This window comes from Lepidochelys olivacea, assembly GCF_965140295.1.
Source record: "Lepidochelys olivacea isolate rLepOli2 genome assembly, chromosome: 16".
Taxonomy (NCBI): domain Eukaryota; kingdom Metazoa; phylum Chordata; order Testudines; family Cheloniidae; genus Lepidochelys; species Lepidochelys olivacea.
Window position 1 is genome coordinate 6,946,202 of NC_140426.1, and position 25,819 is coordinate 6,972,020.

General features: G+C 53.5%; 1 protein-coding gene across 2 annotated transcripts; it reads left to right on the top strand.

The window, feature by feature from the left end:
* Positions 1-25,819, top strand: TPRN (taperin). 2 transcript variants are annotated; one of them, XM_084650367.1, is made up of 4 exons: positions 1-2,101; positions 22,355-22,538; positions 23,199-23,329; positions 23,894-25,819. In XM_084650367.1, the coding sequence occupies exons 1-4, from the start codon at positions 47-49 to the stop codon at positions 23,954-23,956; spliced, it is 2,433 nt and encodes an 810-aa protein (XP_084506493.1). In that variant the 5' UTR covers positions 1-46; the 3' UTR covers positions 23,957-25,819. The 2 variants fall into 2 exon arrangements, with proteins under 2 accessions (XP_084506493.1, XP_084506494.1); XM_084650368.1 differs by lacking the exons at positions 22,355-22,538; positions 23,199-23,329; positions 23,894-25,819 and adding an exon at positions 18,145-18,270.

The following is a 25,819-nucleotide window of genomic DNA, read 5'->3' on the forward strand; positions in this document are numbered from 1 at the left end:
GCGCGGGGCCTGGCAGTGCTGCCCAGCGCCCCGCGCCGCTGGCACGATGGAGCCGCCGCTCTCCGCGCCGGGCGGGCCGGCGCTGCCCGTGTGGAAGCGGGAGATCCTGGAGCGGAAGCGGGCCAAGCTGGCGGGCCCGCCCGCGGGCGGGGAGCCGGAGCCGGGCGGCGGGGGCCGGGCGGGCCCGGCGCCCCCGGAGGAGCGGCTGGTGCTGGCCGACAGCCTGGGCCCGCTGCGCGAGAACCCCTTCATGCGGCTGGAGAGCGAGCGGCGGCGGCTGCGGCAGGGGCTGCCCGGGGGCGGGCGGCGGGGCGCGGGGCGGCCGCTGCAGGAGCTGCTGGAGTTGTACAGCGCCGTGCCCGGCATCCGCACCATCCGCGCCGACAACATCCTCATCATCGAGTCCCAGCCCGACGCCGACGCCGCCTGCTTCGCGGCCGGGGAGGGCGCCCGGGACCCGCTGCCTGCCGCCTCGCCGCGGGGCCGCGACCCGCTCCGGGACCTGCTGGCCCGCAAGGGCTCGGCGCTCACCGAGATCCGCGCCGCCCAGGTCTTCGTCTACGAGCCGACCGAGCCCGGCCGGGTCAGCCGCCTGCTGCAGAAGTTTGACCAGTGGCCGCGGGGCCGGCGGCGCCGGAGCAGGGACGCAGAGCCCGGCCCGCTAGTTGCGGTGCCAAACTCCCCCGTCAGCCCCCCAGCCCGGCCGGCCCCGGTCCCGGGCTCCGCGGTCAGCACCGCAGCCCCACAGCGGGTCCCGGTCCCCGTGGCCATCCCTCCAAACCGGCGGGTCCCGGGCTCCCCGGTCAGCGCCACCGTCCCCCGGCCACTCCCGCTCCCGGGGTCCCCGGTCAGCCCTGTTGCCCCCAGGCCGGTCCCAGTCAGCCCTGCTGCCCCCCGGCCAGCCCCAGTCCTCCCAGCCAGCCCTCCAAACCGGCAGGCCCCGGGCCCCCCAGTCAGCCCTGTTGCCCCCCAGCCGGTCCCGGTCAGCCCTGCTGCCCCCTGGCCAGCCCCAGTCCTCCCAGCCAGCCCTCCAAACCGGCAGGCCCCGGGCTCCCCAGTCAGCCCTGTTGCCCCCCAGCCGGTCCCGGGCTCCCTGGGCATCTCCCAGGCCTATGGCTTCCTGCACAAGATCGGCTCTAACTCCTTCACTGTCACTCCCCGGGGTCTCCGTCCAGGCAGCTGTGCCCCACTCACCAACGGCCCTGTGGAGCACAGTGCCGGCCCAGGGGGCAGGAGCCCCTGTGTTAAGGCGCCTCTGGAGCCATCGCCAAGCGTTTCCCTTGCCAGAGACAACATAAGGCCAAAGCCGGAGAGGAGCGAAGAGATCCAGCCATCCCAATCCAGTGCCACCCCCAGCCCTCTCCAGCCGCTCTCTGCGTCTGCCCTCCGGGACGGGGGCTCCTTTGAGATCTGCCCAGCCCCCAAGCCAGACCTGGCCACCATCCCTGCCCATGATCTCCAAGCTCAGGCACTGGCCAATCTGCGCCTGAACTCACGGAACTCCTTCCTCTTTGTGCCCCACCACGGCCGGGGGCAGCGTCTGACGGAGTCTGCAGGGGCCATGCCCCCCTCGAAGCCTCAGCGTGAGCAGCAGGGGGAGCCCATAACCCCCCCACAGGCCCCTCAAAAGCTCTTGGTGCCTGTGACTTACATTGATGATGATATTGTGGAGCTGGACACTGGGGGCCTGCCCCAGGAGATGGACCCAGCTGCAGGACTGAAGGACTCAGAGCAGCCCCAAGAAGCTACCTCAGACTTGAGAATGGAGACTTCTGCTATACCCCTGTACATACCCCACCCTGCCTCCTCCGCCTTCCAGCAGAGAGGCGGCAATACGTTCACCGTAGTGCCCAAAAGGAAGCCACCCAGCTCTGGGGTGGAGGTGGACAGTGGAGCCAGCAAAGCCCAGCAATCGGAAGAGGAAGACAATGAGGAAAGCAGAAGCAAGGGCAAAACCTTGGGGAGCCCTGGTGCGCCCCAACTGGATCTTGGGCCACTGCTTAAAAAGCGCTACCCCACTGTGAATGAGATCGAGGTGATCGGCGGCTACCTGTCCCTGGAGAGGTCCTGCATGAGCAAGATGGGCTGTCGCCGCAAAAAGGTAACCTGATGGGAGTGCTTGGAGGGTGGCTTTGCTCGGAAAAGTGACTCCATGCGGCTCCTGGTCCCAGCTGCTGTGTGTGTGGTAGGAAGGCAATAGAAGTGGTAACGGCTTCTGCTCCTGTGAAGCCAGCACAGCCCTTGGGAGACTGAGAAGGGTTCTGTTTCATTACGTACATCCTCAGAGCGGGAGACAGCCCTTGGGGTGTGCCACAGTCACTTTTCCCAGTCAGGCTGCATTTCAGATGCCTTTTAAACCGAACGAATTAAGAACATTCACAGGAACGAGTAGAAAGTGAGGAGTCAGATAGCGAGGTGGGTTGAACCTAACTTTTTTCCAGCGCTGCAGGCTGTGTTGAATGTGCGCTATAGCACCGCGCTTCCCTCCCTGAGCTCGCTACCAGTTGCGGCTCTAATGAGGCGACATAAACTTGGCTTCTTGTCTGAGTTAATGAGGTCTTGTTAGTGGCTCAGGGATTAGTATGGCCACACCACTGGGCAGAGCATGTGGGATGTCAGCACCGTCTTAATTCCTTTTGAGATTAGACCCCCGTGCCTTCTGTTTAGGATGGAATCTACATACAGCTCTGAATAACTCCAAGAAATACATATGCCAGCCTGGACTGCTGTCAAGTGGCTTTGAAAGACATAGTGACTGCCAGATCTTTTTACCAGTTGGGAGCTGACTTTGCCCTTGTGGGGCTGGGATTCAGAATCATGTCACAGGGATAGTTATATTGATATAATGGTCTAGACCAGGAATGGGCAAACTTTTTGGGCCAAGGGCCACATCTGGGTGGGGAAAATGTATAGAGGGCTGGGGCAGGGAGTTGAGGTGCAGGAGGGAGTGTGGGGTATGGGAGGGGGTGCGGTGTGTAGGAACGGGCTTGGCAAGTGATTGGCTCAGGGGAGGGGGTTGGGGCTCAGGGGAGGGGGTTGGGGCACAGGAGGGTGCTGGGATGCAGGCAGGGGGCTTGGGGCGCAGAGTTGGGGGGCGTGGGGTACAGAAGAGGTTCGGGCTCCGGCCTGGCGCCACTTACCTAAAGCGGCTCCGGGGTGGCAGTGGTGCATGCCAGGGCAGGCTCCCTCCCTGCCTGCCCTGGCCCCAGCCCTGTGCCACTCCGGGAAGCGGCCGGAACCCCGTCTCTGTGCGGCCCCTGGGGGAGGGGAGGACACAGGGCTCTGTGTGCTGGCCTTGCCACGCCTTCAGGTATTTCCCCCAAGCTCCCGTTGGCCGCGGTTCCCGGTTCCTGGTCAATGGGAGCAGTGCGGAGCGGTGCCTGGAGGCAAGGGCAATGCATGGAGCCCTCTGCCCGCCCCTGGACCCCAGGTACGTGGTGCTGGCTGCTTCTGAGAGTGGCGCGGGGTCTGCGGCACCACGGGGGGTGATCCCGCAGGCCGGATCCAAAGCCCTGAGGGGCAGGATCTGGCCCGCAGGCTGTAGTTTGCCCACCCCGGTCTAGAGCTTTGGTTCCCAAACTTTAACCACCTATGAACCTCTTTCACTAAAATGTGAAATCTTGCGAACCCCCTCCTAAAAAGGAATATTTCCAGGGATTTTCTCCTTTACCTGAGTATAAATTATGAAAGCAGGGACCTTGGAAATATAAAATTTGTTTTTATGACATGCTTATTACACACTATTATTATTTCATTACAATATTTGTATTACATTATGTAAATGGCAACACTCTTCCAAGATCTCACTTTCGTAGCTTGTATCACTTTGAATAAGCCTGTTATAAGACAAGGCTCCTAGGTTTCATCAAGGAGTATCAGTGTGAAACAGCATGAAGGGATTTAAGAAGCCAACTCAGAGTTCCTCCTACACAAGCATTCAGGTCTTGAGCAGTCCAGGCAAACAACACATGTTACAACAAAGCTTAAACTTGTTCTTCATAATTTTAAAATCAATACTAGCTGCCTATTTAATTTTAAAAACAGCAAAAAATATCCACCTCCCTTTTTATTTCTTATAAGGAGTCTTGAAGTTTAAATCTCCTCAGTGTGATAGATAGGCTTGCTTTGATCTGCTTCGGTCCTGGAAATCCAGGGGCTGCTGGCCCAGTGCTGCCCCGGGGTCCCATAGCTCTGTCCGCCATTAGGGAATTTTTCCCTGAGAACCCCCTGTAACATTTTGTGAACCCCCAGGAGTACACAAACCCCAGTTTGGGAACCACTGATCTAGACAGAGGAGCAGGCTTGAATTGTTACAGTATCTAATGCTAAAATACATTGTTGTATTGCCTAGTAGTGAAGCGCTTATAATGTCACTGACTTCTAGGTTTGAAACATGCTACCAAATAGCTTTTGTCTTTACCAAACCAAAGTGGGAATTACAGTAGGAATACATCTCGCTTGCTAAACCTCTAACCCTAACGCAGATTTTGAGGGAAATAGTCCACAGGGTGGCCCAAGCAGGTGTAATCTTTAGAGGAAACTTCTGAATTGGATGAATTGAATGTGGAAAATTAGCTAGAGAGTACAGCAGCTTTGGTATTTTTCACTGTTTAATGTTCATTGTCCTGGACAGCATACAGTGGCACAAACTTATCAGTTTATAGAAGACGTAGGACCTAACAAAGTTAGATGAATGGACAGCAGGATGACATGAAACTCACTGTTGATGAATGCAAAGTAACACGTGCTGGAGGGAATAACCTGAACTACTCAGACACAGAGCTAGAGTCTAAATAAAGCACCTGAGAGAGAGCTCAATGAAGATCTCTGCTTAATGTACAGTGGCAGTCAAAAAAGCAAACTAGTTGATGTACAGAACATGATAGAAAATGGTACCTGAAGGCACTGTAATATTCTCAGAAGTCAATAATATGCCCTTATGTGGAATGTCTTCAGCAAAGTAAGCTTACACTTGGTTCAGATCACCCTGTTGCAAATGTTTTAGTAGAGGCAGACCGCAAAATCTTTTTATTTACTTGTTATAATTATTTTCTCTGGAGTCTGCACCTTGCCTATACCTTGACCAAGAAATTTGGACCTTGACAAAAAATAATTGACTACCCCTGCCCTGAGGGGTCATGACCCCCAGTTTGAGAACCCCTGAATTAGAGGATGGGGTGGGTGCATCAGAGATGGTGATAAAATTGATGAGGCCTAGAGAGAGACTTATGACAAGACTGGGACTGAAAAGGAGAAGGGTCATGAAAGAGACATAAAACAAAGCATAAGAGAGAAGGTCAATCAGGCACTCCAGTTTACCCTTTCCTAATACAAGAACAAATATATTTGGTGAAATTGAAAGGGAATAAATGTATACCAGGAAATAAATTTCATAATACATAGCTAGCTTGTGGAACTCACTACCACAATAGGGTATTGAAACAAAGAGTGTACAAGGATTTGGAAAGGACTGGGTACTTATATGGATAATGAGAACCTCCAGAGATAACTTTAATGCTATAAACTCTCCTGCTTCGTGACATAAGCTAAACAATATCTGACGTAAGCTAACCAATACTGGAAATTTTCCCTGTGGACAAGCTATATCAAGCTATACCCCCTCCACCCCTGGGGGGTCTTTTACACCTTCCTCTGAAGCGTGTGCTGCTAGCCACTTTCAGACGGGGTACAGGGCTGGACAGAGCACTGATCTGGACTGGTCATTCCTGTGTTCCTATGAATGTATGTGGTGTCTATACCTTGGAGGTTTCTGCTTTTGACAGTCTAACTATCAGTGAGTTTTGTCTCTTTGCTTTTGATGACTACAAACTAGCAGTGTATCTGAACAAGTGCAGACCTCAGTCTCTGCTGCTAACTTACCAGTGAGGAGGTTGCTCACAAGACAGTTTTGTCAACTTTCACTTGCAGTTTGTGGAAGAACAATTTATTTCTTTAGATGCCTAAGCTCCATTCCTAGGTGCCACTCAAAAACATTGACAAAGGACTGGACGTAGGTAGATCCACCTGAGCTCACACCCTCCTTACCAGGGAAGGGGAGAAAATGTGCTTTGTGCTGTGCCCAGGAGGTTAACAAATCCAGGCTGTGGGTGCTGCAAGTTCCAAAATTTGAGCCCCTACCAGCAGCTTCTTCTCATTTATATTTAGGGAGCGTAGCACCTCTGATCTCGGCTTTGGCAGTATATTACAGGGGGAGAGTGCATCTCAGCACCTTGTGTACCAGTGGCTTCCTCACCATGGGCTATGGAGAGCTGTATTTTCTTGGTTCTTGCTGCTGCTTCAGGTGTCCTGGCTTTTCATGGACTGGAGGTCTGTAAAAGCAGTAGGAAATAGAAAGAACCAGCTTAGCTGCTGCTTCTGGAGGCCACACAGCTACATAGGAGTCCACCGGAGTTAACTTGGGGGCTGGTGCAAGAAGGGTGGCATTGTGTACGAGGAGAGAGGCCTGAGCAGGGAGAGGAACTGAGCAATCAGCAGCAGGAGATGTCACTCGGCCTGCGCCGCTTCCCGCAGCCCCCATTGGCCTGGAGCAGCGAACGGCGGCCAGTGGGAGCTGCGATCGGCCAAACCTGCGGACGTGGCAGGTAAACAAACCGGCCCGGCCCACCAGGGCCTTCCCCTGAACAAGCGGCATCCCTCGTTTGGGAAACACTGGTTTAGAGGACAGGTTTTTTCAAGAGAGTCCCTTTCTTGGCAGTAGTTTGGTTCCATGCCTAGTGTGCGCCTTCTCCTTCTGGTCCCTGTTGTGCTTTGAACACTTCATAGATCTGCACTGTGTTCACTGGTGCCTCTGGTAAGCATTCCTTGGCACCATGCGCATGCATGTTTGCATGTCCAATGTCATATCTTCTCCCTTTGTAGGAACTTAGACTGATCAAATTGCCTCTTGATCTTTTCTTAGATCTTGAGCTCTCTATGATGAGATTACTGGTTCTGTGGATTAAGGGAAAGCAGTGGATGTATTGTTTCTTGACTTTAGCAAAGCTTTTGACACGGTCTCCCACAGTATTCTTGTCAGCAAGTTAAAGTAGTACGGGCTGGATGAATGCACTAAAGGTGGGTAGAAAGTTGGCTAGATTGTCGGGCTCAATGGGTAGTGATCAATGGCTCCATGTCTAGTTGGCAGCCGGTGTCAAGTGGAGTGCCCCAGGGGTCGGTCCTGGGGCCGGTTTTGTTCAATAACTTCATAAATGATCTGGAGGATGGTGTGGATTGCGCACTCAGCAAATTTGCTGATGATACTAAACTGGGAGGAGTAGTAGATACGCTGGAGGGCAGGGATAGGATACAGAAGGACCTAGACAAATTGGAGGATTGGGCCAAAAGAAATCTGATGAGGTTCAATAAGGATAAGTGCAGGGTCCTGCACTTAGGACGGAAGAACCCAATGCACAGCTACAGACTAGGGACCGAATGGCTAGGCAGCAGTTCTGCGGAAAAGGACCTAGGGGTGACAGTGGACGAGAAGCTGGATATGAGTCAGCAGTGTGCCCTTGTTGCCAAGAAGGCCAATGGCATTTTGGGATGTATAAGTAGGGGCATAGCCAGCAGATCGAGGGACGTGATCGTCCCCCTCTATTCGACATTGGTGAGGCCTCATCTGGAGTACTGTCCAGTTTTGGGCCCCACACTACAAGAAGGATGTGGATAAATTGGAGAGAGTCCAGCGAAGGGCAACAAAAATGATTAGGGGTCTGGAACACATGACTTATGAGGAGAGGCTGAGGGAACTGGGATTGTTTAGTCTGCAGAAGAGAAGAATGAGGGGGGATTTGATAGCTGCTTTCAACTACCTGAGAGGTGGTTCCAGAGAGGATGGATCTAGACTGTTCTCAGTGGTAGAAGAGGACAGGACAAGGAGTAATGGTCTCAAGTTGCAGTGGGGGAGGTTTAGGTTGGATATTAGGAAAACCTTTTTCACTAGGAGGGTGGTGAAACACTGGAATGCGTTACCTAGGGAGGTGGTAGAATCTCCTTCCTTAGAAGTTTTTAAGGTCAGGCTTGACAAAGCCCTGGCTGGGATGATTTAATTGGGGATTGGTCCTGCTTTGAGCAGGGGGTTGGACTAGATGACCTCCTGAGGTCCCTTCCAACCCTGATATTCTATGATTCTCTAAGCCTCTCGTTGTCTTGTGGATCTTGAATCATTATTGTAGCTCTTAGCACACTTCCCCGTTTGTCAACACACTATAAGGCTACATTTTAGTCACGGGTATTTTTAGTAAAAATCATGGACAGGTCACGGACAGTAAACAAAAATTCACGGCCCATGACCTGTCCATGACTTTTTTTTTACTATGTACCCCTAACTAAAACTTGGGCGGGGGGCCATGGGTGCTCTGCAGGGGACGGTCTGGGGGCGCCGTGACTGGTGCGGGAGGTGCCCCGGGACCCTGTGGGTTCTGGGGGGAGGGAGGCGGGCAGTGGCCTGGGCCCGCCACTGGTGCTGGCGGGGGGGAGGGTTGGTGGGGCTGGCAGGGGCTCTGTGTCCCTGCAGCTCCTAGGCGGCGGAGGGGTCAGCTGGCTGCACAGCTCCCGTTGGCTGGGAACCACAGTCAAGGGAGCTGCAGGGGCAGGGCCTGCAGGCACCCCCATGCCTCTCTGCCTAGGAGCTGCAGGGCCATGCCAGTGGGAGCCAGGGAGCCCCCCACCCTGAGGTAAGTGCCCCCCATACCTCCCAACTCCTAGCCCTGAGCCCCCTCTCACTCACACCCAAACTGCTGCTGCTGGCCCAGGGGCTACCCGAGCCAGGCAGCCCCTAAGCCAGCACCAGCTGCTGCAAAAGTCATGGAAAGTCACAGAATCCGTGACTTCAGTGAGAGACTCGCAGCCTTAACTATAAGGAATGAGCACCAGGCCTGGACATGGTTTCCAGGAATGCAGGTAAAGTGACTTCCCTTTTAACAACTTACAATAAACTTGATCACAGTGAAATTCTGCTTTTCTAGTGAATGGTTTGTGTGGGAAAAGTCCTTCTACAGGAGAGGAACCTCTCTCTGACTTTGAAGTAATATATTTTCATGGTAAACGTGCCCTTCTGTGTGTTCGCCGTAAAATCTGATGGAGCTGTTTGTTTAGTGTTATACTTAGTTTAATGAGTAATATTGAAACAGTAAGGATAGGGCCTGCATTACTGTGCCCGCTGTGGAATGTGCAGATACAGCCATATCTCTGCAGAATGCATAGAATCTCGACAGCTTGTTTCCTGCTCTGACGTATTTTACAGGCATTTTGTGATTAGCTGATCTCATTCTACTTGCTGGCTGATGGGAGACGGAGTATCCTTCCTTGTTGCCATGCTGTCATCCATACCCAAAGATGGCATAGTGCAGTGCTCAGCTGAGAATTAGATGACTGGACCAGGGCCACCCTTTCTCTTCCTGCCCCAGACCTGAGGTGGGAGAGGGGGGAAGAGAAATTCACCTGGGGGCTTGTTTATCTGCGGTTCTGTTTTTCTTCTGATTCCATAGAGCTTGTTCCCCTGAAATAAAGGCTGAGATGACCTTACAATAACATGTGGTGTTTTGGGTGCCACATAGGTGCAGGGTCTGGCACATGTGAGTTGTTTCCTGTTCCTGTACAAGGGTCCTTTAGGCCTTACCCAGGTAGTTCCAAAGTATAGCAAATGATTTTAGAGTTGGATGTTTCAACCACACTTTGCATCCTAAAGCCAGAAAGGCTCAAGCAGAGCCGTCTAGCAAAGTGCAGTGTGGCAAGTATATTCCATCTGAACCCACAAGTCGGGCTATCTGCTCATACAACCGGCTCACCTGTGAGATGCTGTGGTGAGGAGCAGGCTATGTGTGCTGAGAGAGGAATTAACTAATTTGATTATTCTGGCAGGCTGGGGGTGTTCTCCTGTCCTTAACAGATGGCTTGTCCTTTCAGCATAGGGTGTCTCATACGCCACGAGCCTAGAAGTGGTACAAGGACCTAAACAGAATAGCAGGCCGTTCAAAGAACAGCAACTTCAGGAAGGAGAGCTGGGCTTCGCTGCAGGATGTGGATCCTCTGGGCTTTGCAGGGAAGGGAGGGATATTGGATATCAAATGCCTAGGAGATGGTGGGGTAATACCTATCCCCAGTGAGCTCATGTGACCCAATCTCTCTCTGAGGCTGGTCATCCGCCAAAGCCAAGATACGAATCTAGGTTTCTCTCAAGCACCTGATCGTTGACTGTCATGTCTGTGCTAGCTGACAGCAAGGATTGCAAGCTGCTTAAGAAAGGGGGAGGCCTCTGTGGGAGGGAGATGTTAGTCTTGTTTTGAAGACTTCCTTTTTCCTCTGGCTGTGAGGCTGCCTGTAGGTCGTGGTGTAGAACTATGTATTCGGAGGTTTGTGTCTCCAGCTCTGGAGCTGCACCCTGAGTCTTAGGAGGTGTCTGGTCCCCAGTGAGCATCCAGTCCTTGGGGGTACTGCTGGAGAGCCTGTCTCTAACTAGGCACCAGGCCATCTGAGGATTGGTGAGTGATGAGCAGGACTCGGAATGGCTGGAGAGCCAGCAGTGGTCCCAGCATTAGTGTGACGTGTTCTGTTTTTCATAGTGTGGAGCTTGCGGCATTGGTTGAGCTGCAGCCATGTACAGATACAGAAGTGAGATCCTTCAGATTTGAAACCATCTAAACCCTCTGCTTTCCTACTGCTGCTTGTGAAAGGCTCTTCTTGGAGATAGTCCGTCTCCCTGCAGACATGCATGCCACATTCCAACCTGCTGTATTTTCTAATGTCACTGCACTGCTTAAAATGTGGAATGCAAATGTCCATTTAGGATTAAAATGTTCCCCTTCGTGGAATGAGGAACAAGTATTTTGAGGACCATGCTATGTAACCCTGTTCAGAGCAGGTCTGCACAATGGTGCTTCGACAGTCAATCTGTCCTTCAGTTGCTCTACCACAGTGGTTCTCCAACTGTGGGTTGGGCCACCAAAGTGGGTTTTTAATGGGGTCACCAGGGCTGGCGTTAGACTTGCTGGGGCCAAAGCCCAAGCTCCGCTGCATGGGCAGCAGGGCTTAGGCTTGGGCCCTCCCACCCAGGGCAATGGGGCTTGGGCAAGTTTTGGCTCCGGTCCCCTCTCCTGGGGCTGTGTAGTAATTTTTGTTATCAGAAGGGGGTTGTGGTGCAATGAAGTTTGAGAACCGCTGCCCTACCAGGTATCCCCAGCAGAACTGAATCAGTGGGACATGCTGGAGCTGTCATGCAGGCCAGGTGCTGGCAGCCACAAACCTCGAAGCAGCGTTGTGCAGACCTGCTCTTAGCAGAGTTACATGACATGGTCCTTAAAATACTGGTGGCCTCCTGGAGTCCTTCCTGCAGCTTGTAATGCCAATGGAGCTGAACAGTTGGTAGCTGTGTTGGCAAATTGTTCCCTCCAGCCCTAGTGTACACGACCCCCTCTGCATGATGGAGCCTCACAGGGTGATATGAAATGTGACCTTAGCATAGTGCGGCTGCCCAGGAATGGATTCCTACCATTGCTCTGCTGCCTTGCAGGCACCAGTACAGCTGACTAAGGTTCCTATTACTGCTGGGAAGAACACACCTACTGCCTGCAGGGTCAAGGCTGTAATACACACCAGAGGGTGAAGTGGGTTGTAAAGCGGAGTGATGAATGGGCTCTGTGGTCAAAGTCCGGTTTCAGGAGAGATCCAGTTCCGGGTGGGCAGACTCCCGATTTGCTGATCTCAGTCATCTTAGCCAGTCACACCAGCTGTGGGTGTGTAATTGCAGTGTAGACGTACCCTCGGAGTGCCTTTCCCAGACCCAAAGAAGCGCTCTGTGTAGCTCGAAAGCTTGTCTCTCTCTCACCCATAAAAATTATTACCTCCCGCACCTCGGCCCTCTTAGTCAGTTGTGAGCCAGATGCCGTTTTGCAGGAGCAGCCGCTCTGCCCGCTCTGCTCTAATGCTGCTGTTCCTAGGTTGTGATGTGAGAGAAGGGGGAGTTCATGAAACAGGCACCCTGCTGCAAACCCCAGCCAGCCCCTGGCTCTTGGGCCTAGGAGCGCAGTGGGAGCGGTGCATTCGGCCCTCCTTGGCTTGGAGGACCGAGAGGAAAGGAAAGGGGGTATGTTGCTACGGTAGCTCCCCTCTGCCAGAGGGAGGGTTACTGTAGCCCCGGGAGTAGCCTTGGGAAAAGGGCTCCTCCAATAAAGAGCAATTAAGATGACTGTCTGCATTCTAGAAGAAGGGCTGTTACCCCGCATCTGCCCACAACCCCCTTCTCTCTGCCTACTGCCTGCCCTGCAAGGAGCTGTTACACAAAGAGGAGGCTTCTCTTTTGCTTAGGCAACTTGTGATGCTCACCATGGCTCAGCAAGACCCTGAGGCAAGAGCTGGCTTCGAGTGGGGACTGAAAGGCCCTGGTGCTGCTGGATTACGTTTAAAAATATCTCTGATCTGTCTCCTTAATCCCTGGGCTGGATCAGACCCTCTCTCTATTGGAAGAGGTTGGCATGCCCCCTTCCTCAAGTGCTCCATTTGACTGTCTTTCTCTCTAGTCCCTGCTAACAGCCCTCCCCAGTGCGCTCAGAACCCTGCATTGGCATGAGTGCCAGCAAGTAGGAACCTCTTCCTTGCCATCTGCGCATGTAGGAAACAAAGGCAGAGGTTCAACAAAACCCATAGCTCTTATGTCAGCAAAGAAAACCTGAATGTAACTGCTGCAGGGCTGTCTTAGTCTGCAGCTGGCTCCAGTGTGTTGCTGCTGGTCAGCCTCTGCAAATGCGGCAGGGTGAACACTGACCTGTTGAAAAACGACTCTTATAAAAACCAAGTTCCTGCTCCTGTGCAGTGGGATGAAGACATGCCGCTAAACTGCAGTATAATCCCTGGGCCGTGGGTGTGTGGCTAGCTGTTCCTGGAGAAGTGAAACCTTTAGCAGCCATACTGTGTGTCTTTGGGGAGATCCTGGGTAAAGATGAAGACAGATTGATTCAATGAGATTCCTGGTCTGCTCTCTGTCCTTTTGACTTGTATTGGGCATGCTACAGGAGAGCACCATCCTCTTGTCCGAAAGCCGAGCAGTATTAGCCTGCAGCCATCTGAGCGAGACCTCTCAAAGGTTCTGTTCTGAGACAGTTAGATTTCCTAAGCAAACACCAAGAAAACTGTATGGCTTGTAGTTGAAGCAGCAGGTCTGAGGACACACCTGGGAGCTTCCAATGCAACTTGGGAGACTCGCTGGCTTCCCCATTAGGGAAGCATCTTTTTGTTTCTTTGTAGAACAAACATCCAACATATCACTTCTGGAAACTCTCCAGTGAGGTTATTCCATTCATGACGCGCTCTAAGCGCCCCCCCCTTTTTTTTTGAGGGAACCCTCTTTCAAAATGCTGAGACAGGCACCTGTCTCCTTTAGTTCTGGACACTAGGAGAAGCTCCTCTCCAGTATAGGAAGGGGATTCTATTCCCAGTATTTCCTAGAACACAGGAGGCCTCTATTCCATTCTAGGTCTCAGAAGGCTCCGGTTCATCTGTAGATTAAAGGTCAGAATGGTGACCCTCTTAAAGTCTCCTTCTCTGTAAAGGAGCCCTTTGGGGTGTTCCGCCTCATGGTTGTGTTGTTCCTCATATCGATGAGCCCGGCACACAGGGAGTACCTCAGACTGGTCCACAAGCCAGGATCCTTCTTTAGCTGTACAGAGATCTCCATTTCAGGCCTGTCTATGGCATCAAGCGTCTTGGGGCTTGTCCGCAAAAGTTGAAAGTTCATTTGGATTAACGTAGGGTGTGAAGTTACAGTGCCATAGTTCTTCCAGAATAACTCCATGTGTGGACAGGCTCTGGGCCAGGATAGCAGTTCACTCTATCCTGCTTTCTCTGTATTTGGATGAGATCTGTTGTTTGGAAGTGGAGAAAGGAGATGTTTACAAGTTGCACAGACATTATTTGCATTAAACGGGTAAGTTACTGACTCAGCTGCCGAAGACACTAGTCCAGTTTCCTTTCTGCAGATCTGCCCGGGAGCGTAGTCATTCTCCTGAGGCTTGGTGAATAGCCACACTGCAGCGCACAAGTAACAAACTCCATTTGCCCAGTGGAGCTGTGAGGCTGTTGGAACACAGCTTGGGCTGATATTGAGAGAGTGCTGAGTTCTGACAGACCTCTGCTTCCTGATGCCCTCGATGCCTCTCTCCTTGCACTGTCTCTTCTCACCAGGAATTTGAAGCGCTCTTCCCTGTGTCTTCTCTTACGTGAAGTTTAATATTTCGAGTCTGGGTTCCTTACTCCCATCTGCCATGTGCTTCAGTGTATGGATTACACCAAGCAGCTTTGTGGCTTGGCTTTGTAAGGGGAGATTCTCTTGTTGAGCAGCATGGCATGGGAATTGGTGTCTGATCCTACAGAGACTCTCCTCTGTCAGCAGCCCAGCGCTCCCTGGCGTGCTAGCCAGTGTAAATCTTGGGATTACTTTGTGCAGGTAAAAACACTGACTTCAACTGATGGGGCAAAAGAGTGTTAGTTACTGAACAGAACTTGCTCTTGACAGACTCTTCTGGGATGACATCATAGTAGTCTAGCAAGGAGAAACTAACTTCACACTCACACCTTTCCTGCCTCAGCAAAGAGTATGACAGGAAAATGCTTGTTGCTCAGTGGTACTGGCAAAATAATCCAGGAAGAGCCCTTACAGGGACCTAAAGCGGCTGCTGGAGATGCAGTCCTAGTGGTGCAATCTGTACCCTGTGATGGCAGAACCGGTTCCAGGCTCTTCTATCCCCACATTACTGTGGGCTTCCACCACCTAAGACACGGAGCCTGCTTTTTAAATCTAAAATGAGATTGAACCATCTGCCCTTGGTTGTCCATAGTCTTTGTTTTAAATTGGAAGGGTTTTAATCTTGTGACAGCCATTCTTAGATTCCCCCTTCTAGTTGGGCAAAACTCCTCTTTCCGAGAAGGTGGAGGGCCATAATCTGGATGGCTCTCCTGGGACCACTGCAAATGCCCTGCTACCACAGGGCTGCTGCTAGGGATGTAAACTCCCAGCTTCTCCAAGGCTGTTCCAAGCTTCCATAGATGAGGTTCTACCAGCACTTAGCTGCTCTATAATCACCATACTTGGGTCATCACCTGTCACAGTAACATAACCTCCCTGACGCCTTCTGTCAAGTAACCCTGAGGGGACCAGCCTCAGTGTCTCTAGTCTGCATGAAAACCTTCTTGGCGTATGTCATGGAGTCCCAGGGTCTGGTCTATGCCGAGCCCCGTAACCAGTCTCTTGAGAGTGACCCGTTTAGTATGCTGGGTTCCCAGAACCCAGGCACTTCCACAGGGGTAGGCCTAGGGTTTCCAAGACCGGGCCTTCGGCACCAGCGATCCCTCTCTCTGTGGCTCTCTGCAGCGAATCCAGCCCAACTGGGCTCCTGCTGGAGGCTTGTAGTGTGCTCCTTCCAGGTGCAGTGCTCTCAGAGAGCATTTACCATGACACAGGCAGCCTTTTCAAAACCAAGGTAACCATTTGTTAGTCACCTGGCTACATAATGTGACAGTCCTTCCGTGGCACAGAGAGGCAGAGGTTAAGCCATAGTCCACCCTGGTCAAACCAGTGCCATGGTGAGCTGGCCAAGCTGTGATGGATTCCATCCCTTGCTCTCTTCCTTGCCGGTCTTCTCAGGGTTTTCTGGTGTCAGGTGTGGCTGGTTCACTCGGTGGTTTTTGTCTTGCTGGATGCTCTGTTGATTCGGGGTCAGTTTCAGCCAGTTGTTTTGTGACCCTATTCATCCCCTCTAGACAGCCAGGTGACACCCCAGACCGCCTGCGAGCTGCGCTGTTTGAGCAGGAAACTTAAACTTTTTTCCAACAATGCAAAGTGCAGAGGGAAACTGAGGCACACCTAGGATTCCTACAGATACTTCAGAAAATTCTCATTTTGTCACAGGTTCCTGTGCAATTCACAATGGGACTGCATTGTCCTTAGCTGTTGAGTAAGTAGGTGGTATGGCTAGCTGGTGTCAGTGAAGGCTCCCATGTAGTTACATGCCCATACGTATAGAGCTGCCTGTTCTGAGATGCTGCAATCTAGGGTATGGCACCTGCCCTTGCTCTGTCACGCATTGCCTTCCAGCTGGCAGGAGATGACAGTGAAGTGGGAGAGTCTGGAACTGAGAATTTGGATCAGTACCTGCCCCTTCAGCTGTGTTTGTACTGCACAGCTGAACAGTCTGGAGCCCCTGTCAATTTGCAGGAGAGGGCCGAGTAGGGGGATAGGTGCAGAAGGCTGGACTGGGATCATGGTGGTATCTGCACTTTCCATGACAGATGACCCCAAACTGCTTCCCCTGCAAAAAGCGCAGGTAACAGAATACACTCCCCTGCTGCCACGGTTCTGAGATAATTGACAGCTCTCACCTCAGACCTGCTTGGCACTGGGCAAGGTGGGTGAGGTAGTATCTTTTATTGGACCAACTTCTGTGGGTGTGAGAGACCAGCTTCTGCGGAGCTCTAGTCTAATATTCTGGGGCTGACACGGCGACACCACTGCTCAGCACTGTTGGCACAGGTGGGGGATCATCGTTCCCTGCCTGTGGAGACACATGTCCCATCCTCCACCCCATCCCTGGACTAGCAGGTTTAAACTAGCTGACTATATTTCCACACAACCCTAAAGCTTCTTCAGAGGTGGGAATCTTTATCTCCTGAAGTGTTAGTCTGCTTCAGAGCAGCCACTAGCTGTCCCTGGTTAGACTTGGATTCAGACTCCTTTATGGAGCTGTGATATGTATTCAGTTTGCAGAATGTTACGTTTTGTGCAGCCCACGCGGGGGACTGGCGAATGCCTGAGCAGACCATAAAGCTGGGGTTTGGGCAAGGCTGCTGTGACGCGCCCTGCCTAGAATGAACACTGAAGTGTGGTTGGGACTCTGGTGCATTCACCCATTCAGCACTGCCCGAAACTATGGGGCTGGATTTCTTTGTAGATTAAAAATTGTTGTTGGATCCATGTGTGGCTGTTATGCTGCCTGCAGGCACAACCTGCTCCCCTCTGGGATCAGACTGTGCTCTGTTCTCAGTACTTTGGAAACCTTGGCAAGTAAACAGGTTACTTACCATGGATACAAACATCACCTGGCTTACCAGCACTGTGTGCCTCCCTGAGAGCCTCATTCTCACTGCTCAGTGGGGGATGGCTTTCATCCCTGGATGAAGCATTAATGCTCAGACATGTTTCTGTCTAGGATGTGGAGTTTGTGGCATAGGTCTGGGTAAAGCAACTGGTGGAATGAAACATGCAGACATTAGCACCTGCAGTTAAGATATAAGAGTAGAACTTGAGTCAGCTACACCTGGTGTGGGACATCATTCTGCTCCCTTCTGCTAACGGCGCTTCAGCACCGGGGGGTTCACCGCTGAAATGTACAGACTGGTAAGCTCCTGTGGCCAGGCCCTGAGTACATTTGCCCCTGGGAATAAAATTGTCTGAAGCAAACTGGCTGCTGGTACCTTTGGACTTTCCTTCTGAAGCCTGCGTATCCCAGGCAGAGGCTAGCTAGAGGCTTTGCATTGGGATTCCACAATCTAGAACCCGTTTCCTGCATTGCTGCTGTTTGAACACCTTATGAAGAATGTGAGATGTTCTCCCCCCAGTCCCATGTGTTCCACCTTTCCTTGGGGTGTAAGGCTCCAAGATAAGCCTACACAGACACTCCCTTTTTTCTTTCTAGCCATAATGTAACCATCATGAGAAAACTGCAGAAGGATAACTTTATTGCTAAACACTGCTGGGGGGAGAGAGCAAACTGTTCTTGGAAATACCTGTCTGCAGCTCCCAATTTAGCAAATAGACTTACGGCGTCTGCTTTAGAAGGCCCAGTAAAATTCCAGTGGCCCGCGGCGCTGTACGCTAGTGTAATCTCTGCTCTGTACACCAAGTCTTGTGCAGCGTGCAGGCACCGACCACCCCAGCCTGGCTAGTACTCGCAGTATGGGGCCGCACTGGCTGAGTGCTACCCACGATGGAGAGCTGCGCAGAGGGCTCCTCTTGGAGAAACCAGTAACGGGGGGTCAGGGTTGTCTCTTGCTCTCATCTGTTTAGTCCTGTTTCCTTGAGCAGCAGCTGGAAGCCTTCTTGGCTGCAATTGCCAGTAGGGAACTCCCACCCCATCCCGACTCTTTGCTTCTCTTCAGGGTCCCAGAGACTCCTGCTTGCTCATTCCACCTGCTTGGCGCGCAGCCTCTGCCTGTGAGAACCGGTTAGTGGCACGTGGAGTGGCCTACAGAGGTGAGCTTGAGTCTTAACCTCCCCTATCCCCCGTGACTTTCTGGGGGACTACCTGTTTTGTGCCCACACTTCCCATGGAGTTTGTCCTGCTCACTGACCTTTCATAACAAGCATGGGGGCAGGAATTCAACATCCTGTGTTGGAGGAAGGTCAAAGCAGCTGGGCTGCACCTGGCTGTCAAAATGCTGCTCAGCTGGCCAGAAGCAGAGACAAGTTGCGACATGGGAAAGTCCCAAGTCTGGTAATGGCTCCCAGGAGCCTATGGTGTGAATGCAGATGCCTGGGGAAGTCATTCTGCTCTTAGTCCTTAAGGGTGAATATCGGACACTGGCTGACACGCTGCTTGCACATATGTACAATGAGTCTGACAGCAATGCGGTACTAGTGAGTGCCTAGCATTCCCTCAACCCCATCTTCCACTTCCTGGCCGCTGTTTCCCCTAGGTCAGTAACCCTTCTGAACCCTAATAAGGCTTTCTCCAAGCGGAATCAGCCCTACTGTTCCTTGGTCCTAATTGTAAAGGGCCCCTATTGCCACCAGCTCCATAGTTCTCTCTAATATCATCTGCTTCCGGGAGGATTTGAGTGTCCACTCAGTCACCAATACAGCAGTGTCCCTCCAGTCCATCTCTGAGGACTGCCCCACCATAGGCCTGTATCTCAGCAGTTCTCGCAAATGAAGCTGTGGCAGGGCAAGCGTAGTAAGGCTGGCCAGCACCGTTCATCTTGCAGAGCGATCCCTGTCTGTCGCTAGGGCTCAGCTCCAAAGAGTCCCGCCACCTGAGGCGAAGGGGAACCAGTCAGCCTAGTATCCAGCTCAGGCAGTCCTGCCTGGTGCTCCTGCCCAGCCTCAAGATTTCTCAGGAAATCTTCATGTTCTACTGCTCTCTGCTTACTCCCTGGGTTCTGCCCTCCACATGAAGCTTCTCTGCCCCCCTGCACTGCTTACTGCTCCTCACCTAATGTCTGGTGTGCCCCCAAAATGACGCCCTTATGCCCTTCCTGAAAGTGCACCAGGAACAGCCCCCGGTCCCAGGAGTACTGCAGCTGTGGGCATTTTGGCCACTGTTTTCTCTCTTCTCAGAGTTCTTTATGCCACTTAGGGCACCTTGCAGTCTTGCACAAGTGGCTTAGCTAGTCTGTCTCCAGCTGTTCTTTTGACATGGAATTATGATTGGATTTGTTCAGTTGCCTTCCTCCAGGGTCTACCCCATCCAACAGTCTGAGTCCCTCTGTCCTTGTCAGCTCCAGGTTAACCGCTGGAGACTGGCACCTCTCCTCCCCTTGGGATCTGGCATATTCAGGAGCAACACTGGCTAACTCACTGGCTCTGTAAGTAGCCTGTGCAGAGCAGCCGGATTGTGGGGTAGGGCTCCGGAGCTTCTTAAGATCGCTGAACCCAAATGTGGGATGGAAAATGCCTGTCTCCAGGCCAACGCAGGATTGTTCTGGAGTACAGCTCTCAGTGTGGGAACTGTGGTACCCCGCTGTGCCATCCTGGATCTACTTGGGCCATCTAGTCAGTCTCCTGCTGCTGGCCAAGTCCAGAAGCAGGAGGGTTCCCATCCCTTCCCAAACTTCCGCTTGTCATAACTGGCTGAATGTCAATAGGGCATCTTTTATTCTAGCCTCCTCCTTCTCCATGCCCCAGTCTGAGGCCATCTGGTCCCTGCTCAGGGCCTCCTTTTGCACACCTGTTAGCAATTGCTGTTTGTGCCTAGGGAGGCTGGGTGCAAGTTGATGGTGAGCATAGGGACCAAGCCTAAGTAGCCACATGATGCCAGATTCTGTGTGCAGCAATGCCATCCCCTCTCCTTCAGCACCTTTCCCGTCAGCCCCAGGGCCAAGGGGTCACAGTCAGAGCAGGAACACCCGTGATTCCTGTGGTGCGGGGTGGGGGGGCTCCCCCATGGACGAAGAACTGGCGCGTTTGGTTCTGACCTCAGCACTCCCACAGCCCTGGGTCCAGGTGGCATGTTGGGAGGGGCGCATCAGAAGTGGAAGGGGAAGTGGCAGGCTGTGCTCCAACTTTCCCTAGCAGGATTGGGGTCCCCAGGGTACTGATGCCAGCTGGTGCGGGTTAGGGTAACCCCCCAGGCTGCTCTGCCTGGGGCTGGGGCAGAGAATCAGGAACTGGAACTGCTGGTTGGTTTCACCTCTCCCGGGGGCTGCGTGGGGGCAGGGAGCCATCCAGTGCCAGAACCTGCCCTAGGCTCAGGCAGAGCTAGTCAAGCTCCTGCCCAGGTCTCCCTGCGGCTCCCTCAGCTGGTGGGGGCGCTGCTGAGCAGCTGTAGCAGGGAAGGGGCAGCAGGTGCTGGGGGCACTCCCGGCCCATGTCAGAGCTGCTCCTGGGCTGAGGGGAGGCAACTGAGGGGGAGGCACTGCCCCCCAATAGCTACAGAGGTGATTAAAACACTTGGACGTAGAAATCTAAGTACAGCTAGGGAGCCCCTCCTTGTGACCAGTCTCCTGGCAAGTTGGAGTCTGGACACTAAGTGGTGCCCTGCTTGCCTGGAATGTGCTGAGCAGTGATGGAATCTTGCCATCAGCTGGCTGCCAGCTGGTGCCTGCTGAGCTTCCAGAGAGGCATATAATACATAGCTGCCAAAGGGGAAGAGACTCTGCTGGGCACGCTAGCACATAAAGGGTAGGGCAGCCTGCCCTCCATGGAGTGGGCCCTCATGCCACCACAGCTGGAAGGTGCTTTCTCCATTCTCAGACCTTGCTGGAAAGATGCAGGTGCCTCTGGGGTGTCATGCTGGCTCAGGCTAAAAACAGGAAGGGCAAGGCTGGTGTCGTGGGAGGAAAGTGGGGTGCCAGCCTATCGCCTGCTCTTACAGGCTAGCAGTAAGGTCCCCTCCTTGCCCCCATGGCTGCTATGATTAGGGCAGGGATCTCTGCTGCTTCCTGGCCTCTGTCTTTTGAGATCCCCTCCCTGTGAACAGTTCCGGTCACTGCTGCTTGGAGCAGGAGCCGAGATAATTGGATCAGACTCTTTGCTTCCTCTGCTATCCAGAACGGCATTGGGGAAACTGACCAGAGATGCCTGTGGGCATGTTGGGGAGCCCGCCCTGCAGCGGGTCTCTCTAGGTTCTAGCCAGCAGTTTGGCCTGTGCAGGAAGTTGCTAATCTTCCCTTGGAGATTCCTGCTGGCTCCAGGCAAGGGCATTTTTGGGCTCTCATTGCGAAGGATTTGGCCATTCCCCCATTACTCAGTGGCCTCATCTTGCTGTTGGATAGGCCTATAGTGCCTCAGATGCCTCCCTGGGGCTCTGTAGTTATATTCGTGGATGGGTCCTTTCCCAGCCTCGCTGTGGGTCCTGCACATGATGGGGCAGTCGAGTGCCTGGGCAGAGACGAGGGGCCTGTGCTCTGAAGTCTCAGGCTTTTCTGTGGCGAATTGCCCTGGATGTGCATTTTCATCGTGCTGGCAGTCGCCGTGAGAAGGGGTGGAGGGAGCTGTTGGTGTCTCACTCTGGAGTTCAGGCCCTTCTGTAGCTGCACTCTGGGGGTGCGCTGGGGGTGGCCCAGTGCTATGGGAGCCGAGCCCCCTGTGGGTAGGGAGTCACTTCCTGATTTTTGGAGCAGGGGGGCTGCTCCCCTGTGCCCATGGAGGGGGAGTCCCAGATGACTGGGTTGCTGTAATGCACTGCATGCATGTGAGCCCCCGCCGCCAGAGCTATGCTTGACGATCTGTTGGGGGAAAGGATGCTCCTTGCAGGAAGCTCTGAAGGTGATGCTGCTTCTGGCTGGGATTTGAAGATCGGGTTTGACCCAGAACCTGTTCGGTGCTCTGGGGCCTGGCTTGCTCTGAGGGCTTCCTCCCTGGCGGTACCATCACAGGCAAGGAGCCCATGCTAAGAGCATGAGGCTCAGGGAGGGGGCTCTGGGCTGCACGTCCTGCTCCCGTTTGCTGTCTGCCCTTTAAATAGTGCTGTGAAGCTGGATCTGTGAGCAAATCAGGGGTCACTTTGTAGGGCAGGTGCATCTTAAGGCAGGAGCAAAGTCATAGCATCTGTCCTTGTACTTTGCTGGCAGCTGGCAGCAACCTGGCTGAGCTGGGGTGGGTAATGGTGGCTCGGTGGCCTGGTTCCCAATGACTCTCCTTCTTCTCCAGATGAAGATCTCTTTCAATGAGACAAGTCTGCAGACCACGTTCGAGTACCCTTCTGAGAGCTCGCTGGTGGAGGAGGAAGAGGAAGAGTCTTCTTCAGAAGCGGAGGACGATGAGGAGGACAAGCCCTCTTCCCTGTTCATTCCACGCCCGACCTGCACCATGCATGCCAACGTGCCCAGCTCAGGTGAGCCGGGCAATCTGTCGCCAACCTGTTCCCGCTCCAGACCTGCCCTACGGATGGGCTGAGCTGGGAGTGCTGGCTCTCGGGGACTTGCCAGGGTTTAGGCAGCACACGCTTGGCGTAGGCTCTCTGCAGCCAGCCCAGCAGAACTGACCCCACTCCCAGATCAAGGCGGATTTGGGGAACAGGAATAGGCAAATGGCTGCAGGGCTCCTGAATTCCCTGTGAGCAGCGGAGCAGAAGTGGGCGTTAAAAGGAATTTAATGTGGACAAGCCCCAAACAGGGGGAGGGGAATCCCAAGCTCCTCCCACTTGAGATGGCCCTCTCGGTGGATTGTGCAGTGTCATGCTTGCCTTGCTGGCTCCCCCTCTGAGTGTAACCGCAGGGACATCTGCAGAGGGGGCAGCTGCAGCCACTAGAGCCGGGGCAGAAGCTGCTCGACCCCACCCTAGGAGCCCAGGCCTCCACTAGCCCCTGTATGACCCCCTGACGGGAGCCTGGCAGTGAATCCTCTTCCCGTGTGCATGAGGCTGGGCTGGACCCTGCGGGTTGGATGACGCGGCCCAGAGGAAATCCCCCTTTTGGGAGGGGAGCGGCTGGGCTGGCTGCTGGAGTCCTGCTCTGGTCAGTAGCTCTGAAGCGTCTGTGTCTCCTCCGTGCAGGTTTCTCCAGCTACACTCCAAAGCACGCCGTGGAGTTCAGCAGGTGGCAGGAGCAGGAATACGAGGAGCAGCCTGCCAGTGCTGCCGGGCCCCCCCTGAAAGAGGCCAATGCCCCAGGGAACCAGGTCACGGTGAGCGTTCAGAGCGAGGTGGGGGGCGTGCAGAGTCCCGTGCCCTCCCGGCTTGCCCAGTCCGTGTGCGGGGGGCACTGGGCAGGCAGAGGCAGGATGAACAGCCTTTCTTTTCTTTTCTTTTTTTTTTTTTGGAGGGTGGGGGTGGAGGAAGGGTTCTGCTTTCCAGGAGGGGGGGGCCACCTTGCAATCAGCAGACATGGTTCAGAGCAGTACTTTCCTGAGCCCACTTACTGTGGTCCGGCTCCTGGCCTAGTGCTGGGGTGCAGAGGAGAGGGGGAGATCCTGCCACGCCGCATTGTGGAGCGGGGAGCCCACAGCAGAGCCAAGGGTCAGACAGGCTAGCAGATGCTTCCGCTGCAGCCAGTGGCCTCCTGCTGCCTGTATGCATAGGGGAGACTAATGCAGCTGCCAGCTTGTCTGCCTTCCTCTGGGAACTGATAAAGCATGTTCAGCACAGAAATGGGGCATGGCCATCAGTCACTGCCATCCCAAAACATCGGCACCCCTGGCCATAGGACTCGCAAGGCTTCCACTCCCCAGCTCCTCTCTTCTCTCCTGTAGCTTACCCCGGCCGATCAGAGTGGCCTCTCCGACTTCAGCAGTGAGCCTGCCCTGTACTTCTGACTCCTGGGCCATGCCACCTGCAGCACTCCTGCCCAGCAGGGAACCTGGCAGCTTTCCCTGTGTTCTGTTCTCAATGTCCTCGGATGCACTTCGTGGGATGGAGACTTTCTGAAGCACCACAGAAATGGGCTGCTGGCCGCAGCCACTCCACTTTGTCATGGGCCCTGCTGCCTGAGGGGGACTAGATGCCACTGGGTATTTTGGGAGAATATTTGCACTGGATTCTGGGGGACACCTGCTAGTTCCAAGGTAGCTGACATGTTCTGCCTGTGGCCTTACACATTCCTTCTTCAAGAGCAGCTGCCAATAGACTTCTGCGAATGACTTAGTGAGAGCAAGTCTCTAGCCCCTTGGTACACCCAGAGTGGGCTCTAGAAAGGCTTGGAGACTCTCTTCTCAGTGGGGAAGCTCTGGTTGAAAGTCTCTGCTGTGTGAGCACCTGAGGGATCTCCGGGGTTGTCTGTGAATCAGGTTAGCAGTTGGACCCAGGAAAGCATCTGTGGTCTGAGAGCTGCGTTGCAACAGGAGCCACTGCTGCCACTTTGGTGTTCAGCTTGGAGGCTGCTGGAGATGAATAGCGAAGTCCCAGCCCAAGCATATTTCTGGGCCTGATATGCAGCTGTTGTGGAGCCCGGTGAGTCGGCCTGGTTGGCTGAAAGCAGGGTATGCACATGGCGGGTGAAGCGTGGTAGGAGAATGGGCAAATTGTTCTCTGCTGCAGATCAGTAGGAGAATGATCGATAAAAGCTGGAGTGTCCCCAGCCTACAATGCTGGTTCGCTCCCTGTGGGCAGCTGGACCTGCATGACTTGGCCCCTTGAAAGAGTTCCCAAGCACTGGCGATAGCTTTGATCTTCCCTCGCTCAGCTGTTGGTGTCTCAGCTCTAAGCACTGTGACTCCTGCTGTGATTTGCCTGTTCTCCACCCGGCTGTGGTTGGCTTCTGACCCCAAGTGCCAACGGCTGGGCCCAAGCCATGTCCAGTGCCTGTGCTCCTGGCCCCGGAGCAGGCCGCAGAATTGAGAACTGCCCTGTTAAACCTGCACCTGGCCTTTCTCACGCCTCTGCTCCAAAGTGCAAAAGGGCCATTTCTCTGCTTTCTTCCACAGGGGCCTGAACAAGAAATATGCTATTCTCTGTGGGGTTCCTATAATTCGCCTTCACTAATTGGTAATGCAAGCTAATATGCAATGCCGTCTGCTAGGCTCTGTCACTGCTGGTGGACACATCTCTAGTACTGTAGACTCAAGGTCAGAATAGTGCGCTCTGTAAAAGACCAATGTTCGTGAACTGAACATTGCTGCTAATGTGACTTGTACTCCTGGGATTAAAGGAAATGTGGCCAGCATAGAGTTGGCCTCTTTGGGCATTGTGGATGGGAGGGCGGTATCTGAGCCCACCACCTCCTCCAAAGGACCAAGCTCGTGTCGTTCTGATTTAAATCTACTGATGCATTTGTTCGTTTCTGACGGTGTCCAATCAAGTTGTCTGTGATTGTGTCTGAATGGAAAATCTTTTGTGTACCTTGCACTTACCTTGATAATAGCATATACAAAGCAGAAGGGGAGGGTGTGTCTATGTACCCTCTGGCATTCATGACCTAACTGGGAACTGCTTCTTCTGAAAACTCAACTGCTCCACTGACACTTTGCCAGGTTTGCTGGAGGAGCCCAGTACTCCCCCCCCCCCCCCCAGCCCCCTTTCTGCCCTTGTAACACTTTGTGCTTCCAAATCGGATGAAAGGACCCATGTGACTCCCACGTGTGTTGTTGCCTGGTGATTTGTAGTACTTTGGAATTACAGAAATTCAGAAGAACTTTCTTGGTGGTTTGATAAATGGGATCCAATAAATATCATGGCAGTGA